Source organism: Chrysemys picta, chromosome 8 (genome assembly GCF_011386835.1).
Source record: "Chrysemys picta bellii isolate R12L10 chromosome 8, ASM1138683v2, whole genome shotgun sequence".
Lineage (NCBI taxonomy): Eukaryota > Metazoa > Chordata > Testudines > Emydidae > Chrysemys > Chrysemys picta.
The window spans coordinates 44,388,125-44,408,614 of NC_088798.1; the positions used below are offsets into that span (position 1 = coordinate 44,388,125).

Here is a 20,490-nt window from a genome sequence, read left to right on the forward strand (position 1 = left end):
TCCTCAGCACACAAACACACCTTTAACAGAGTAAGCTGCTACTCCTGACCTTGCTCCAGTTAACAGCTCCAAGAATGGAGAAGCATTCAGAAGCCTGTCATGCTTCCAGGTAACACAAGGGTGGGAGGTGGAGGGCTCACTGGAACACAGCCTGCTGCAGCTGCATTATTCAGCTACAATTGGCCCAGGGCCTCCCACCTCCCACCCCCCATTTTCACTGCCTGACAGCTATGGGTATGTCTCCACTGCAATGCAAGACCAGCGTTAGTAGAACTCAAGTTAGCAGACCCTGGGTTTATATGGGATAAAGAGGGAGCTAATAGTATAGGAAAAACTACACTAAGGGAGAAGATGATGTAAAAGATGGAGGAAAAAAAGTGAGGAAGTTATATTGTAAAAAGAAACAAATGTTGAGTGAAGAACTGAATCAAGGCAAACGTAGCAAGTTACGGTTTGCAGTTTTGATGTACATGTGTGGGTCTCAGGATTTTACAGTGACAAGACAGATGAAGTCATACCTTTTATTGGACCAACTTTACTGGCAAGAGACAAGGTTTTGAATTTATGCAGTGCTCATCTTCAGGTGCAGGAAAAGTACTCAGGGAGTCACAGCTAAATACAAGGTGGAACACAACATAAAGCACTGTGAGCATTGGAGAGTTGGAAAAAATTGTCCATGCCAAAAATGGGACAAATGTCACAAATCTTAAAAACAACAAACTGTAAACTGAAAATAAAAAAAAAATTGGTTTGGGTCAACCAAAACATTTTGCTTCAGTAATTTCCAATGTGTTTCATTTCAGTTTCAACATTTTCTTTAAAAAAAATTTCTATAGATTAACTCATTCAAAGTGAGAAGTCATTTCAAACTGAAAAACTTGAATTTTTAATTTCTGAAATGTCAAAAATAGGATTCTTCAACAATTCTGAAACTTTTTCAATGGGGAAAATTAGTCAAAACAGACCTTTACCCAAAAAAACTTGAGTTCTGACAAATCAGTATTTTTCAATGGAAAAATATTTTGTCAAAAAATTCCTAACCAGCTCTCTAGCAGTGACTTCCTTGTTAATATGACCTTGCCATCCTTTTATCCCAGAATATCAGTTTAAAATGTGCAGTAATAAAGAGGTGGCCCTTGCAGTGCTCTTCTGGTCTTAGTGCCTGGCCCCACCTCCCCTGTGTTGCCCAAACCCAGAGAGAGAGAGAGAGTCTACACTGTAATGTAAGCCTAGGCTTAATGGGACTTGAGTCAGCTGACCCATGTTTGGGAACTCTGGGTTTGAGCATCTACACCAGGGGCAGGCAAACTTTTTGGCCTGAGGGCCACATCTGGTTTCAGAAATTGCATGGAGGGCCGGTTAGGGGAGGCTGTGCCTTCCCAAACAGCCAGGCGTGGCCCGGCTCCCACCCCCTATCTGACCCCCCCTGCTTCTCGCCCTCTGACACACACACCCCCAGGCCTCCTGCCCCTTCCAACAACCTCTTCTCCCTGACTGCCCCCAGATTCCCTGCCCCAACTGCCCTCCGCCGCCCCATCCAACCACCCCTCTCTCCTTCCTGACTGCCCCCCGGGACCCATGCCCCATCCAACCACCCCTTCTCCCTGATCGCGCCCAGAACCACCGCCCCCATTCAACCTCCGTGGTCTCTGCCCTCTGACCACCCCCACCCCTATCCACACCCCTGGCCCCGACCACCCCCCGAACTCCCCTGCCCTCTATCCAACCCCCCTCCGCTGCTCCCTTACCGTGCTGCCTGGAGCAGCGGTGCCGCCCAGGTGGAGCCAGCCATGCACCGTGCAGCAGAGCGCACCAGGTCAGGTCGGGCTCTGCAGCTATGCTACCCCAAGAGCTTGCAACCCCGCTGACCAGAGCATTGTGCCAGCATCGCAGTGAGCTGAGGCGGGGGGGGGGGGGGGCAAGAGAGGCAGCAGGGGAGGGCTGGGGGCTAGCTCGCGGGCCAGGAGCTCAGGGGCCGGGCAGAATGGTCTCACGGGCCGGATGTGGCCCATGGGCCATACTTTGCCCACCTCTGATCTACATTGTATTGTAACCCTAGGTTAAGAATTTTCAGACCCGTGCACGAACCTAAGGCCCTGGGGTCCACACTGCAGTGCACAGAACCAAGTCAAAGTAACCATATCCCAGAGTCCCTAGCGCCCCATCCATTGAAATGTGACGACCACTAGCCCATGGTGCACTGTGGGAAAAATTTACTGCCCAACCTGCATGTTATCAGGAAGCAGCTCTCTTTGCAAAAGGCTCAATCAGTTCGCTCTTCATTGCAAACCCAGGATGCTCTCTGATAGTGTGCTTGCAGATCAGTGACCAGAACAGAATGAGTTAATGCTGACCTGAGCTGCTGTCATTTGCCAAGGGAGGGGCAGCTTTTGTTTTCAGTAGAGTGGATTGCAGATTGTTGGGATACAGAGGACTAAAGAAGATGTCCAACAGAATTGTGCAATACTTCTGGATGACTCCCATGACCTGAATCAAGTGGGACTTGGCTACTCTGCAAAGCAACAGGTGCTGGACACAAGCCGGACTCTACAATCCTGCAGCATTCTGGGACCATGGGTCTGAGCCCTGAGTTAGCCCAATTGCAGTGTAGACACAAAGAAGATTAGCCTTGTACCTGAGTTTGAATCCTGGACTTACTGGGTTACAGTCTTACATGCCCAGTATGTCTACACTGTACTGTAAGCCCTGTGTTTGAACTCAGGTTCATGCCTAACTCCCCTTCCATCCACACACAAACCATGCCAATCCAGGGTCCCAGGAACCATATGAGTGGAGGTCTGAGCCTGAGTCAAGCCGGGACCCATGGTTCAATCCCTATTGCTTTGCAGTGTAGATGCAGCCCCACTGGACTTGTGCTTTTAGAGTCGATCAAAAGTATTGCACAAACCCATGAGACAACTTCCTTTGTCCTATGGACAGTCAAGTTTGGTGGACAGTCAAGATTTCCCACACTGCACCACAAACGGCAAGATAGGACACATTTTGGGAAGGCACTAAGAAGTCTGGGATATGGTTTGTTGGGCTTGGCCCTGCATAATGCAGTGTAGACTCTGGAGTCCCAAGATTGGACCCAGGGTTCAACAATTCTTAACCTGGGGTTATAAATGAGTGTAGACGCTCAACCCCTAGGTTAACAAACCCAGGATCTTGCTAACTTGAGTTCTACTGACGCTGGGCTTACGTTGCACTGGAGACATACCCAGAAAGAGTGGTAGCAATAAAGAGGAGTGAATTGCCATTAGATTTCCCTGTCCAATAATGGCGCATGAGGGCAAGGGGATATGGCCAGCACATTAAGACCCCTTTCCCAAGACAAATGTTTACTTCCTTGGGCTGCAATGGCAGTGGGTGTCCCAGCCAGTCACCTTCCCCAATCCCAGAGAAGTTTCCAAACTAGTACAAGCACAAGGCAGCCTATGTTTTGAAGAGACTTCTTTAAGGCTTCTATAAGAGTGTGCAAAGAAAGTCAACAGAGCATAAGGAACTCAAAAGTCATCTGGGACCCGAAACAAGCCAACTCAGTGTACAAGCAGAAATAAGAAAAAATATCTATTTTAGAAAAATACTTTCTACGAAAATTAAAGATAGAGAGCATTATTTTTCTATTATAAAAGGAAAAAGTAACACACAAAAGGATATTACCGGTAGCTTAAAAAATCAATGTCAAAAATTGGCTTGTGTGGTTCATAGCCCATGTTTTTCATTCATAAAAACACTGTTAATAGAAATATATTAAGCTTTGTTCTATAATTAATATAGCCTATGGTACAGTCTCCTAATAGTATTTGTCTCCTGAAAATACTGTTTAAAAAATAACTAGACAGCTTTTAAAAACTAAACACAAAAAGCTCAGAGTAAAAGGTGACATACGTTATACATAAAAAAACCCTCTCTACATTAAGACAGACTGTACAAAAGCATGCTATGTTTTGAAGTCTTTGACATTTCTCGTAGACATCATTTGAGGTTGATGCCCAATCACTTTGAACTAGAAAACATGGGCAGTATAGTAAACCATAATCCAAAGACTCACAATTCTTAGGACTGTTGGCATGGCTTGTAAGTTTACTGTTTTATCAGGTCAGATAGAGGCCAGCAAAAATCACAGTAATTTTCAAGGCTTTTATTTACAGTAGAGCTTCAAATTTAAAAATGGAGAAAATCTGAGGTTTTGGAGAAAATTCTAAATTGAGAATATGATGTTGAACTATATTCTAAGGATCTTTGACGTCTAATGATACTAAACAAAGAACTGTAAATATTATGACTAAAGGAAATTCTTCATACCCTACTCACAAATTTATTCAAGAATAATACTAATAGCAGAAAAATAAATATCCTTAATTAGCTATTATAATTAAGATTTAAAACCCCAATGTTATACTGATTATTTTTAACTGGAAAGAAGGTCAGAATAGGATTTCTGGGACTCTGGAAAGAATACCAAATGTCTAGATAATAACTTGGACTTGGGCACATTTTCTGAGAGGAAACATATGTCACTAGAATTATTTCAGTTATTCAGCAGAAAATTACAATTTACAAGGACAAAATTCATTTCTTTCCAAATGCAGAAAGCCCACTGAGAGAGACTTCCAAGTTCAGCTGGAACCTAATTTTGTTCATTTTATATAAGCCTGTAAAACATTTGCCTCATTTTACATGGATGATATACTGGATTCACTAGTATCTATAAAACTGATATTGCATTTTAAAATTGGAAAAACATACACAAGTATTTTTTTAAAAGTAAGAAAGTGCATATGTGATATTTTTATATAGTCAGGATTATATTTCCTATTTTAAGAGATTTGCTAACATATCTGTGCTTTATATTGAGAATGCATGCTTTGATGTTTATTTATGATGTATGGTGATTTACTTTTTTATGGCCTGTTTGACACACTTATTTAAAGTTTACATTTTTAATGTGTTACGAGAATTTAAATGAAATAGTTTTAAAATGAGTATTGGTTTAGTAAGTATCTTGATCAATGATTTTCTAATTATTTTAATATTTTTCTTACAGCAATTTTTTCACAACAGATATTTAATTTATCTTGCACAGTAGAATTATATCCGTCTTATTTTAGACACTTGAAATCATATCCTTTCAACACTTTATTAAAGGCCTTACTTGTTTTCAACAATTCTTTTACTGTCCTATTTAAATAGTGACTTTCTTGCTTCAATGCAGTTAGAAGGTGTGCTATTTTTCTTTAAAAATATATCCAGTTACAGCTCTAAAAGGTAAGCAGTAAACAACTGAACTGTCACATAACATCACGGTTAACAGAAAAAGAAAGAAGGGGAAAGTATGGCTATTAAGAAAAGGGAAAAGTACTCTGCAGTTTTGCTTTGAAGGTCATCAAGACTAAAACCTGTCTTAGACCTTTAAGGCGAAAGACTGTGTGAGAATTAGAGACCCCAAAAAACAACTAAATCCAGCATTTTACATTCAACCTGAGCAAAAAATATTTTAAAAAAATAAACTATGAAATTGTGTAACAGATTATGAGATATTCACACAGATTATCTCTCTGATAGGTTTCTCTGGTAAAAGTAAACAATTTCCACAAACATTACAATGGAGATTGAGCAAAGGAAGTGGGAAAGAAGAATATAGCTTTATTACCAATTTAAGATACACTAAGAACTCAGATATCTAACAATTAAAAAAGCAAATGAACTCTAATTCAATTAGACTGATAGTTATTACAGATAAAATTATATTGGATTTCAAATTCTATCGTACACCACTTTTTTACCCTATGTTTGGGGAACACTTTATCATACAGCAGCCTTAGGTGTTCAATTATCACTAATTGGAAAATACTGAATATCTAGACTATTAATTAATTACATTTGTCAGGATGCTCTGAAGCAATTTATTATTTACTTGTAAAAATGTTTGATGCAATGGTATCCAGAAGTCTAATTCAGGAATACAGAATAGCAAGATTTTTTTTCTTTTTTCCCTCACCCCAATTCAACAGTGGATTTGCAATAGTGTGGTATATTCTTATCTTGATGTATGATGATTTATGTTTGTCTGTCCCTACATTAGCTGTAACTCATTCATGCACACCCATACAACATTTGAGCATTTCAATACTGCTAGCACCAAGTGATTAAAAATCAAGTCATGGCACTCAAAAGCATGGATTGGCTTAAAAATAATGACTTTTTAATTTTACACACACACAATTTGTGAATCTTTTTATTTATCTTCTGGGTTGGGGGCCTTTACAGCACTGTCATGGGGTTTGCTCCACACACCGCTGTGGCACCGCCTTGTGGTTGGCTCATCTGGGGATTAGCTCACCGCTGGTTTGATGCCTCCTTTTGCAGTTTCTTTGCCCCTTGTCCCAGTCTCTCACTTAGCAGCCTGTCTCATACTCCACCCATTGCAGTGCTTCCATTTCGTGGCTTGGCCCTCTGGCCAGGTCACTAATTTCCCCTTGTCTGGGGTATCAAAACTTCTCTAACCAAATTGCCTCAGGCTGTTTTCAGAGTCCATCACTCCCTATGGCTCGTTGGTGAACCTACGCCTGCCCTCTACACTGTTTTCCAGCCTAGGGACACGACAATCAGCAGCTAAGGTCAATGCGGTCTCACCCTTGTTGCTGTTTCGCTACGGTTCTTCCTATTCCTTTCTCTCAACCCTGAGAGTGACTGCTGCTTCTCTCCCTCCGCAACCTCTTTCTGCAAGCCCAACCTCCTCTTGTCAGCTGGGCTTCAGGTTCAGCTAGGGGTGTATATCGAGCCTACACCTCACCTCATCCTGTCAAGTAGCCACTTCTGAGCCATTTTAACCCCTTCAGGGGCGGTATGGGGTGAACATACCATCACAGGTACACTTGGGTCTCTTTGTTTTCAAGGTTCTTCCTATAATCATGCAGGTTAAAAACTTTTATTTAAAAAAAAAAAAAGAGTAAGCTGAAATTCTCATGTAATCACTGCAGCATTAAGAAAACTACATAATATCACGAGACTTGTAAAATCATGAAAGTTGCCCATACTAGTGTTTGCACCTCAGCTTGTCTAGTGAAACACAGCAGTGAGAGCTTCCCTGGTCAATACAGATGAATCCTAATGTATCGGGTGACTTTCCTCAGTTGCCTATACACTGAAGGCTTAAAGTGAATAGCACTCACATGGGAAAATATTTTTAACTGAGGACCTCAATGGTACTGAAATTGAATAACAAGAACTTAGTCCTTTACAAAAGGGAAGTTAATAAAAGCTCACCCCAATGACTCCTGGAAGAGGAGAACAACAGAGAGTCAGCACTGGGTTGTGCTATGAGCTGTGGCGATAAGACTCTGTGCCCGCATCCTGTGAGGTGGCAGTGGTGTCAATTAACACACAAGTAAATTTTGTATAGTGCTGTTTTTCTTGGTGATTAATTGTTGGCTGTGTATTGTTCAAACTGTGGTTATTTAAATTTTCAGTAACATACTTCTGTACCCTCATTGTGGCAAGGCACTTAGCAACATGGTGCCCTGTTAAGGGCTCCTCTTTGCCTTCGAATAAAATGGACAGTAGCATGATGCCATTCATATTGGAAGCCATGGTACAATTTCTCCTTCACAGAACTCGTTATTGCATTTCCACCCCCCTTAAGTGACAAGACAAACACGCTCATACAGAAGCTTTGTCAGTTTTTCCCTTCTGTTATAGATCACTTATTTTTCAGACTATTTTAGAAGTATTCCCCAAAACACACCCCTGAAAACAAACTAATACCAACTGAACAGCAGCCTATCAAGTAATTTCTCCCACAAGCAGTACGAAGACCGAGTGCATCGTGACATCTCATACATATTTAATGATAGCCTGATAGGCTGTCATTAACATCAAAGAGCAATCTAGGCTTGCTACATTAAACATGATTCCTGTGTTAAGAGGACATCACAAACTGCCTCCAAGATCTAGATACTAAGAAATGCCCACCGACTTGGACAATGTGTAATTAGGCCAATTGCACTGAGGGAGACATTAGACACATATTGGGTTAAAAAAAAAGCTTCAATGGGTCATAAGACCAGACATGCCATAAGGCAATCTGTCATAGAATATTCATATTAAGAAGTGTGTCAAATCAGAACATTCAAAAGAAAAGACAAACGTTCCTTTATGTTGTATGAAGTGTAAACGTACAGAATTAATAATTCATGGCACAGAAAAAAAAATATATCAGATTTGGATATAAATATTAACGGGACACAGTCAACTTGTTTAGACTACAATTTTGACCGTCCTATCTTAAAACTGTCAGTCTAGTGAGGAGCAGTCTTCAAAGCATAGAAGTCAATTAAAAAATACATTAATGTAAAAAAATTAAAATTCTCTGTTCTTGTAGGACCTACACAAAACAATGCTTTTCTGCTTTGTGTTCTTCCGGGGCAGAGCGAGCACTAATTAACTAGCATACTTGATTCCCAGAATTGTGCTGTGTTGACAGCAATCATATTGGTGTACACGTAAGAAAGTAAACCAAAATGACATGTTAAATCCAAGATCCAGAGGTGAGGGTAACAGGATAGGAATGTAAGAATAATCAACATTTGACAAATTGAAAGGCAAAAATGTCATGTTGCCATGGAGTGATCTGTGCAAGTTGCAGAATTTCTCTTGGAAAAAATATCTAGACTAGGGCTAGTTGCAAAACAATAAACCACAATTTATAAAATAAAGTAGTGAAAAAATACTATACAACTAGGTATATAACTGGTCAAATATTGCACGAAAAAGGTATGTTACATATTTTTTCAACCCATATAAACCATAAAATTCATCAAGTATCCTATTTGTTGAATACAATTTGATTAATTAAATCATTTTAAGAATCTAAAGAAATGTTTAACCATCTCTGGAAAATTATGCAATTATTTTAAATAAGCTGTTGGAGACTCTCAAAGATTTTAAAAGATATACTCATGTCCAGTCATCTCTGCTTCTGATCTTGTTCAATAAACATTTGAAGACAATCTGCAGCAGTCATTGTGCTAAACAACCACCAAAATGGTCAAAATATGCACAATTTTAATGTAAAGCATGTATTTACAGATGAACTGTAAATATGAAATGCATGAAAACAGAACTTTCAAGAGAAAACGATGAATATCTATTATGGTGGCAAATAAAAAACAAGCAGTGGAATACCTTACTCTCACCCCCACTCATTTTGGGGTATTCAAAGTCTACTAATAGCCTCACTTCTTTTTGAGCCCCAGTTCAGCAAAACCCTTAAGCACCTATTTACATACTTAGGTGCTTTGCTGAATTGGTTGAAATAGGTGTTTCTTTCACTAACCACTAACTTTTTCTAAATGATTTCGATAAAATGTATGCAGAAGACCTGAAAATAGTGTTGGAATAAAATGACACTTTCTTTCACTGATTACACTGGTCTACAATTTTTGAGAAGTCATCTGCTTCAGAGATAAAATGTGCTATTTATTATGTATTTTGATGTGCTGAATTCAAATATGACAATTAAAACAACTGATTGGCTACTGTTTCGAAGATATTTAAGTTTTTACATTTTATGTCTATGTATACTGTGTAGATAGTAGAGTTTTAATCATAAATTGTAAACCTAGGTCTTTTCATGTGTCTATGGTTGCTTTATATGATAATATTTCACCTGTCCTGTTTATGTAACACTTTAAAAATCAGCAAAAGGGTTATATAAATAAAATTTATTATGAAACAAAAGGCAAAAAACTATTATGTACGTAGTTTAGTCCTATTCAGTGTCTACTCGGCGCTTCTTGGCTTGTCTCTTGTATTCATTAAACGGAGCATCTCTTGTCACTGTCCAGCAATAGTCTGCAAGCATTGATGGGCTCCATTTGCCTTGCTGGCGTTTCTCCATTGTTGCAATGTCCTGGTGAAATGGCTTGCCGTGCTTGTCGCTCACTGCTCCGCAGTTCGGTGGAAAAAAATCTAGATGAGAGGGCAAAAAATGTCTCTTTAGTGACATGTTGCAACCAAGGCTTTTGTATGCCTTGAGGAGGTTTTCCACCAACAACTTGTAGTTGTCTGCCTTGTTGTTTCCGAGAAAATTTATTGCCACTAAGTGGAAGGCTTTCCATGCCGTCTTTTCCTTGCCACGCAGTGCATGGTCAATGCATCCTCTCGAAGAAGTTCACGAATCTGAGGACCAACAAAGACACCTTCCTTTATCTTAGCTTCACTTAACCGTGGAAATTTTCCACGGAGGTACTTGAAAGCTGCTTGTGTTTTGTCAATGACCTTCATCAGACCCAGCTTGACGTGTAAGGGTGGTAACAAAATCTTCCTTGATTCAACAAGTGGTGGATGCTGAACACTTTTCCTCCCAGGCTCCAATGACTGTCGGAGTGGCCAATCTTCCTTGATGTAGTGGGAATCTCTTGCACGACTATCCCATTCGCAGAGAAAACAGCAGTACTTTGTGTATCCAGTCTGCAGACCAAGCAAGAGAGCAACAACCTTCAAATCGCCACAAAGCTGCCACTGATGTTGGTCATAGTTTATGCACCTCAAAAGTTGTTTCATGTTGTCATAGTTTTCCTTCATATGGACTGCATGACCAACCGGAATTGATGGCAAAACATTACCATTATGCAGTAAAACAGCTTTAAGACTCGTCTTGGATGAATCAATGAACAGTCTCCACTCATCTGGATCGTGAACGATGTTGAGGGCTGCCATCACACCATCGATGATGTTGCAGGCTACAAGATCACCTTCCATGAAGAAGAATGGGACAAGATCCTTTTGACGGTCACGGAACATGGAAACCCTAACATCACTTGCCAGGAGATTCCACTGCTGTAGTCTGGAGCCCAACAGCTCTGCCTTACTCTTGGGTAGTTCCAAATCCCTGACAAGGTCATTCAGTTCACCTTGTGTTATGAGGTGTGGTTCAGAGGAGGAGGATGGGAGAAAATGTGGCTCCTGTGACATTGATGGTTCAGGACCAGAAGTTTCATCCTCTTCCTCGTCTGACTCAAGTGAGAATGATTCTGGTGCATCAGGAACCGGGAGTCCTTCTCCGTGGGGTACTGGGCGTATAACTGATGGAATGTTTGGATAATGCACAGTCCACTTTTTCTTCTTTGACACAACCTTCCCAACTGGAGGCACCATGCAGAAGTAACAATTGCTGGTATGATCTGTTGGCTCTCTCCAAATCATTGGCACTGCAAAAGGCATAGATTTCCTTTTCCTGTTCAACCACTGGCGAAGATTTGTTGCACAAGTGTTGCAGCATATGTGTGGGGCCCACCTCTTGTCCTGATCTCCAATTTTGCAGCCAAAATAAAGGTGATAAGCTTTCTTAACCATAGTGGTTATACTGCGCTTTTGTGATGCAAAAGTCACTTCACCACAAACATAGCAGAAGTTATCTGCACTGTTCATACAAGTACGAGGCATCTCTGCTCACTTTGGCTAAACAGAAATGTGTCCCTTTGCAAAATCAAACACTGACAAATAAGAGAGCACGACACTGTATGATTTCTAGAGCTGATGTAGGGCAATTTGTTCAGCAGAATGATGTAAGCTTTGTTATGATTGCATCATCCATGACTTCTAGGAATAACATGATGCAATTCATATCATGTATGACGCAATACCAGCTTCAGATTGCATCATTCATTGTTTTGCCTAAAAAGCAAGTACTGTCCAAACCCAGTCATAGATTTATTCATAGATCCAGTCAAAGATGTATTTTAGTCATTTCTGGTTTAAACTGAGATCTCTTCCCTTTATAACTCACTTATCCTCCGCCATTCCCAAGTCAAGGGTCGTATATACTGACCCAATAGTATATCTTGAAAACTAGAGCCAATCAACAATTTTAAGCATCATTTTTGTTCTCAGTGACCCAGAATTAGTAAAGTTTGACTACATTTATTTCAGAAGCATTTTGGCTGTAGAGCAGTGTTATCAGTTGATACAACATCATGATAATCAAAAATGACCTAAACTTAAATAAAAGTGACCTCATTTTCAGATGTGCGGACTATCTACCATGCCCATTTACTTCAACAAAATTTGTTGGTACTGTACTTGGTATTTGTTGGTACATGACACTTCTGAAAATTACACATTTTAGATCATGTTTACAATACAAACTCTTGTCAATGTAAATTATATGGGCATGCCACCACCAATGTTTGTGTATCACTTGGGCATGTGCATACTTATCTGCTTGTGTCAGCGCTGTGTGTAAATTTGGAAAATTTCATAGCATGTTGTGGAATCAAAATGATTTGCCAAGAATGTCTGGGTGCTAGGAGTCAAGTTCCAGCATGCAACTTTCGCCATCCCATAGTATCATCCATATCCTATAATTTTCATGCTTTAAAAAAAAAAAAAAAAAAGACACAAACCTGCACATCACTTTTCTGTATCTGCCATCTTGGACAGAAGCATGGAGCCTGCAGAGGTCTGCACTGTTCTTGTGAATGTTGCAAATACAAGGCACATGATTCTCCTTGTATTTGCAAATCTGCAGCAAGCAGTGCACCAATGGGGGACATGCGGATTTGTTTGAGGACCGTTTGCTAAGGAACACAGCAAAAAAACAATTCTAGGTTGTTGGTGGCATTCATGGTGCAACTATAGATGGTGGAATGTTGCTTCTGGACCTTTTGGATGCAAAAAGCCACATTCCTGGACCAGCATGACAAGCTCACCCAGCCCTCCAGAACATGGACAAAAGAATGACTGCCAAATTGAACATGGAGAACCTACTAGTGAATGCATGTTGGAAGCTTGCAACACTGGATTGCTATTGGTCAGTAGGAAATAATTTTGAAGTTGGGAAATCCACAGTGGGAGCAGTTGCCATGCAAGTGTGTAGGGCCATTAATCATCTGCTGCTACACAGGATTTTGACTTTCTGCCCCATGCAGGACACAGCGGATGGATCTGCAGCAGTGCGAACTGCTATGGGATGATAGACAGCATGCATATCCCTATTTTGACACCAGTGCACCTTGCCATAGAGGACATCCACAGAAAAGATTACTTTTCTATGGTGCATTAATCACCAGGACCACTTCACCAATAATGATTTCGAGGACCCAGCCTACCCTTTGCTTGCCTGGCTAATGTAGTCATACACTAACCACCTCGACAGCACTAAGGAAAGATTCAACTACTGCCTCAGCAGGTATAGAATGACTGTTGAATATGCTTTTGGGGAAACGGAAGGGATGCTAGCTAGCAGTGTTTACTCACTAGACTGGATCTCCATGAGAAAAATATCCCAATGGTTATAGCTAGCTGTTGTGCCCTGCATAATATCTGTGAGGCAAAAGGGAAGAAGCTGCCACCAGGGCAAAAGGCAGAGGTGAGGCTGACTTTGAACAGCCAGACACAAGGGATAGTACAAAATCCCAGTGTGGAGCTACGTGGTTGAGGCAAGCTTTGAAAGAGCATTTTAATAGTTAGCCACAGCAGTAGTCTGTGCTGGAGTGTTGTTTGGGAAAAGACTGCAGAGTATCTCCAGGAAAGTTTAATCAAGACCTCTCAGGAGAATAAAAGGGACATCCCTATGCACATAAAGTATTCCATATGTCTCTCTTCCCCTGCCTAACCCAATGGGGGAATGAAAAGCAGATGCCAATTCTACCCGTTTGTTGTACCTCTACCACTTCTTGTACGAGTGAAACAATGAAAAATCGATACCCTTGTCTTGTTAACTTGGGGTGAGATGGGCACCATCTTTAAATTTAAACATTGTAAGGAAAAATGCATGCACAGATACATCCAAGCCTTCACTAAGTTCATCTTTGCTCACCTGGCAGGACTGGCTACACCGTGACAGAGTTCTCTGCCGCATTTCTCTCACCCTCCTCCCTCTTCCTTCTTACTATTTACAGCAAGAGTCTCTGTCTCTGGCTTCTCCAAGGTATCCACAGTGGTCTGCAAGTGCTAGTGGAGTCTCCGCCAAATATAGCACGCAATTCCTTGTAAAAGAGGCAGGTCTGGATGAAGCACCAGATCTTCTGTTGCACTCCCTAGCCTTGTGGTATCCCTGGATGAAGTTTCCTTCTTTTGACACAGCACTGCTGCTGATCCCTCTTCTATCCCTTTGCCTGCATGCCCAGTGTAATCTGCTCATAGAGGCCAACATTTCTAGAGCTGGTCTGTAGCCTCTTCTCCACACTGGCCCAGGAGATCCAATACTTCCTGTCTACTCCAGGCAGGAGCACAGCTAGTGCATGGATCCGTCATAGCCGCCTGGGGACTTGAACACAACAAGGATGAACTGCTAGGTGTGCTTGCGAATGTGGGCAGTCAGGAAAAGGCATTCTAAAAACATGCAGGGGATTTTAAAGGAGCGGGTGGCTTCCGGTCTCTCTGACATCTTAGGTAGATTTAAAAATTGTGGCCAGAGTGGTCACTATTGCAGGGAATGGGGCATTATGAGACAGCTGCCAGAGGACTGTTAGCATTGACACAGGTCATGCAGCATCTACACTCACTGTGTCAACCTCAGTAGGTCGACCACGTCTCTATGTTGTTCGGGGAGGTGGAAGAGAACTGAACTGGATCAAGTAACCTGTAGATATCACTTCCAGGATCCATTTGTGCGAGGTGATGAGCTCTCATGAAGATAGAAAATTGGACAGATATCCCCACAGGAGTTATGGGGAGATACATGCATCATAGCATCAGGAGCAGGAGAGATATCATGACTCCTGTCCACAGAGTCAAAATGGTCATTTCCAGGATGTCACTTACTGGGAGGCTGCAGTAGAAGATGCAGGTTTCCTTGTGAACCTAGGTTTCTTCCTGGGGATTCAATTGTTTTTGTGGGCTGATATTGTACCAGGCAAGTTCACTGAGCCATCTGTGATATACTGTATTTTCTCTTTGCCAAAGGTGTATAGATGGCAAGAGATGGTAGAGTTGCCCTGGAGTTGTTAAGAGAGAAGGGACTTGTCCATGGCACCCCTGAATAATCTGGGTCCCTCAAAAAGGTCTTCTCTGGTGCTTTATACCTCCGGAAGCTGACCAAAGGACGGTAGCCAAGAAGCCTGGCTGTCATAGCCACGGAGAGAGCAGCTGTGTCAGCAGCATCTAGTGAAGCATGGAGAGATGCCTTGGTGATTATCTAGCTTTGCCTTATCAGAGCTTGAAATTGTTCCCTCTTTGGGAAAGTTCTTTGGGTGGGATGCAGTGTTTTTAATCCACCCATTTACTTGTATGTGGTATAGAAACAGGGGTTTGCAAGAACATACAGGGGCCATCAGAGCACCACTGACGGGCAAGGTGATTTGCCCTGAAAAGATATGTGAACAACGTTCAACAAGGAGTGCTGGGGCTCCTGTATCTCTTCCAATAGAATATGCAGGGTCTCAACTAAATATTTCATAAGATCCTGAAAGGCCTTGAAATCATTATCATAAGATGATGCGGGAGGCATGACAGCCTTGTCTGGTGAGGAGGTGACTTTATGGGAAGCTGGTGTTTCTTCTTCTGCAGGTGGCTCTTGCTGCCCTGTAAGATATTGCTGTGTGGAAGGCCCCAAGGCCATCAGTTGTTCTCACAAGCTGGGACCCTGTATAACTGGACAGCATAAGGGACTCAGGGGTTCCAATAAGCCCACTGTTGTGGAGCATAAGGGAAGGGGGAAAGACTCCACATTTGTCCTTACCAGTGATGTCAAGTATATCTCCCACTAGAAGTTTCATCACCAGGGTGTAACTTCTAATAATGGAGGTCAAAAGGGTGACCCTGCATAGACACTTCCAAACCAGATGCAGTGTCATCTGTGTCAACTGGAGTGGCAAATGGTGTCAGTACCAGTGGTCAAGATGGCACAGGGACCTAGAAGGGGTCCTGTAATTGCAGCGTTACCAGAGGTCGATAAGGACAGTGAGTCGGTAGCATCTGGAAATGCATCTATGTACCCTCAAAGAGTTTGTGAGGGACTGGAGGCTATGGCAGTACTGGATGGTGAGACACCCTTCACTACCATTTTCAACAGGAAGTAGGTGCCAGGAAGTGAGATGGTACCAGTGAGTAATGTCTCTCGATACCCCTCAGCTACAGTGATTCAGGCTTCTCCAGGATCCAAAGATCTTCATGAGTTAAAAGACTGGACAGTACCAGCAAATCTGGGTAGGAAACATCAGGAGTCAGAATGTCCAGTGATACTGGAGAGAACACCGAAGTACGATCAGTGCATCTTATGTCTGTTTGCTGGAGGCAGTACCGATGACTATTTCAGTTTGTATCTCAGAGGCACAGAGACCAGAGTCAATGCAGGTCCTGCTTTATATAGCTTGCCAGTCAGTTTCTTGGTACGCAACATGGATTTCTTAGCTGCTGCTGTCTTGGTACTGCAGGGGATGGGACTGCGGATTTAGACGGTTCCAAAGGGCCCCCAGGGTCTTTTCTTACTGTCGCTGTAGAGATGGTTGCTGCAGCACTCTGTGGATCATATGTATGGGGGGCGGGATGACTCAAATACTGTGGGTCTCAGCTAGCACTCCACTGATAATTGTTTGAGCCTGTCCTCCTCAATTTCTTAGATATGCTCTTAAAAACTAAGTAGATCTTGCATTTGGAGGGGATGTGAGACTTCTTGAGTCACCAAAGGCAGTTTGAAAGTTCTTTGCTGCATGGCAGGTTTGGCAGGGTTTGAAGCCTGGAGTGTTGGGCATAACCTGCACTTGTGGCTGTGAATCATGGACTGTGAAAAACAAAGGTCCAAACAGTGCACAAAAATAGAAGAAGGGAAAGGGAGCCCCTCCTCCCCTTTTAAAAGCATAAACTGTGCTAAAAACAACATATAAATAAAAATACTAAGAAAATAAAGAAAATTTGGAGTAAGAGATATAGCAAGCTATGAGGCTAGCTACCAGACACTGCAAAACTCTGTCTCAAGCTGCAGGAGGTTCAGAAGGTACAGGAATGTCGGCTGGTCCCTCCCTAAATGCCCTTGTATCAGAACACAAGAGTGCCTAATGAGCAAGCATGTACCCACAGACACTGCTGATAAAAATCTTCAATCCAGAGTGCATGGGTGCGCACACATCCTGACATGGAGCATCCATAGCACCACTATTCGAAGAAATGTCATACATGCTACTCACTTAGCCAACTTGAAGGAAGGAACTGCTAAACTAAAAACTATCCCCAGATTATTTGAAGAGCATCCTCTCAAATGACATAAGCAGTTTTAGCTTTACTGCTTCACTAGAAAAACCTAGTTATAGATTGGAAAACCATATATGCAGACAGAGACTGAGACAGACAGACAGACACCATTGTGAAGATAAAATCATTGATTATAAAATTGCAGAACTGATAAATAAGGCTCCATGTGTGTCACAGAGGTCTTGGATTCCATGACTTTCCGTGACCTTCATGACTTCTGCAGCAGACCCGTGCGGCTGGCCCAGGAGCTGCCTGAGCAGCTCGGGCAACCCCTGGTCAGTCACATTGGCTGCTGCTGGGGCAGTCTTGGGCTCCCCATCTCCCAGAAGCAGGTGTTTTGGGTGTGTATGCAGGGGCGGGGGGGAAGCTTGGGGCCATTGCTTACCTGGGGGGGCTCCTGTCCCTCAGCTCCCCTAGCTCCACATGCTTCCTCTGCTGGCAGCCAGGCACCGCCCCCAAAGCTCCCATTGGCTGTGGTTCCCAGCCAATGGGAGCTGCAGAACCAGGGCTTGGGACGGAGCGGAGGCAGCATTTGGAGCTAGGTTGCTGGGGCTGCCGCTTCCCAGGAGTTACGTAAGGAGCCTGCCCCCGTCCCACCAACTCCTCCCCCCCCTCCCCCCGCCCCAGCACCCACGCTCCCCCCGGGCCATGCCTCCCCTCCTCCCAGCATCTGCACCTCCCTTCCCAGTACCTGCGGCACCCCAGTTTTAGTCAGGGGTATTTTTAGTAAAAGTCATGGACAGGTCAAGGGCCTATGAATTTTTGTTTACTGCCCCGTGATCTGTCCATGACTTTTACTAAAGATACCCGTGACTAAAACATAGCCTAACTGATAAAAATGTTCCAGTCCCAAGAGCCAATCATAAAATCAGCAACTGCAAGCAGATTTCTAAAGTCTCATGGACTGTTCTATGGGTCCTAATTACTTGTGAAACACAATTTACAGAAGAAGAGCTGAAGCAACTGACCTAATCTCAAATGTACCACAGTTAGCTACTGCAGCATAATAAAAGCATTTCCAAACAAATTTGCTTCCTTAAGCAGAGGGGTGGGAGGTTGTGGGTGGGGCGAAAGACTTTGCAGGTTTCTTATTTGAGTCTCTGAGCACCTGTTCTTTAACAATTATGGCTTGCATTTCAAATAAATCAAACACAATATTTGTAATTTAAGAACCAAAGACCTAGTTTGCAAGACCCAAAAGCTGAGCAATTAGAATGAAAAGTGAATAAAAACATAGTACATTGCTCCAAATAGATTATTAAAGGCTATTAAAATAAAATTCATACCTTTATCATTCTAGAGAGGTCTCCAGCATCTGCTAATTCCAACACTATGTTTAGCTCATTGTCTTCAATGAAGGAGGCATAGTATTTAATTACATTTGGATGATTCAGTTGCTAAGAAAAGATAAATAGATGTTTCATTCTACAGCATGTCATCATCTTAAATCACTGACCAATGAAGTATTCTTTCTTAACAAGGAAAAACTAATATGCTACAAAATATTGTAGCATGTTACAAAAAGTATGTGCCAACATGAATTATTTACATAATGTAAACATTTCAAGTTTGCAAGAATTTCTGAACCCATTTAAAATCCATCAAGTCTCAAACTATGCTATAATTTTGAAGTAATAAAAGAAATGTAAATAAATATAAGTTTATTTAGATTAATATAAAACCTCAAAATAATTCTGGAGGTTGTTAAGCCTCAAATTGTATTCAAGTGATAACTAATAAGACAACATAAAATACCATAAGATGACTAAAAAGATCTCTAAGAATTAGGTAGGATTTATTTTTAAAAGTTAGTCTTCTAAAAGTAAATAAATTTACATGCTGTAAGTTAATAAATACATGAATTGACAATAAAAAGTGCATGTTTATGTTTTGTAACAAACATTTGCTCACTCGCTCTCTTTTTTTAAAGTCCGAGCTAATTTAACAACCTTAAAGCTAACTGTATCTTTCAGGAAAGGATACTTGTTTAAATATCAAAATGAAGCAAAAAATATCAGCAGGCTTCAGGTGTCTGTAGAGGCAGGTAGGTAGGTGTGAGAAATATGTTGAAGTAGGTTAATAGTTGAGTGGAAAAGACACAGTTTAACTTGTAGATTTTCAATTAGGATAATTCAGGTTTGTATATAAGTTAAAAATGTATATTATTTATAGATACCTATATATGATTTCCTATCTTGCGAGAACATGCTGGTCATGGCCAAACTCAGTGCATTACAAAAACTAAAATTAATCCAAACTGTTGTGTCTCTTGGAAGTGACTAGGCCAGCTGTCAAAGTCACATGGTTAGGTTGCACTTCTGATCCCCGTTAGGTCTATCTCAAGTGCACCCTTTCAAATGACAGGCCCTGAGCCTCCCCGCCTCTCAGAGTGGAATGCTAAGATTCTCTCACTCACAGACCTAGTTCTAGACTGAAACATCCCTGTGATGGTACCTCCCATAAGGCTCTATGGAAATATGCTTAGAATGTGTTTTATGCTACATATGCCATGTAACATATCTCCGTAAAGATTATGATCTACTGAACGTATTAATCCTATTTGCATGCATGTATCATTTTTGTATTCGATGTTATGAATGTTGGCTGTGTACTGGCTTGATTTCTAAATAACCTTAGTAGAGCATTTGGTCAGTTTCTGGAGTAAGGAATGTTGAAATTAAGTATCTAATCAAGAAACACTTAAAGGACAATGGATCTTGGAATGCTCCAATCCACATAAGAAGTCTACTTGAGAATGTTCAAGGTAGCATGTAAACAATGGATCCTACCTGTAAAAACTGAGAGTCATGCATGGACATGTGACTTGCCCAGGTGACTCCTAAACTCCATCTTGGAGCCGGACTTTGCATAGGAGTGAGTCTCCACCCACAAGAGAAAGTCTATTTAAACCCCTGGGAAACCCCTCCATTTTGTCTTCAGCTGGCTAAAGAGAGAGCCTCTCCACCCCACCCCACAGGATACCGGAAAGAAATTGGAACAAAGGACAGTGACTGCAAGGGGTGTGAGTAGGGTGACCAGATGTCCTGATTTTATCGGGACTGTCCCGATATTTGCTTCTTTGTCCCACGTCCCGACCAATGTTTGGTCGGGACACTGGACAAACAAGAAATTTTGCCCTCCCGCAGGGACTCCCCCCCCCCCCCCACCCCGCTGCTCCTTCCCCCCATTGGCTCCCTCCCCAAATCCCCACCCTGGCACCGCCTCTTCCCCAACTACTCGGCATTCCTCTTCCCTCCCAGGCTTGCAGCTACATGGCAGCACAAGACTGGAGAG

General features: G+C 42.0%; 1 protein-coding gene across 13 annotated transcripts in view; it reads right to left on the minus strand.

Annotated features, from left to right (window-relative positions):
* The window catches only part of NEK7 (NIMA related kinase 7), a 253,273-nt gene that overhangs the window by 166,554 nt on the left and 66,229 nt on the right, over positions 1 to 20,490 (minus strand). For 12 of the 13 annotated variants that reach the window (XM_024102010.3, XM_024102007.3, XM_024102005.3 and 9 more), the window contains one exon: positions 18,483 to 18,593. The exons of the other annotated variant lie outside the window; for it this stretch is intronic. In XM_024102010.3, the coding sequence (XP_023957778.1) occupies positions 18,483 to 18,593 (111 nt within the window). The remainder of the gene's footprint in view (positions 1 to 18,482; positions 18,594 to 20,490) is intronic. 13 annotated transcript variants of the gene reach the window in all.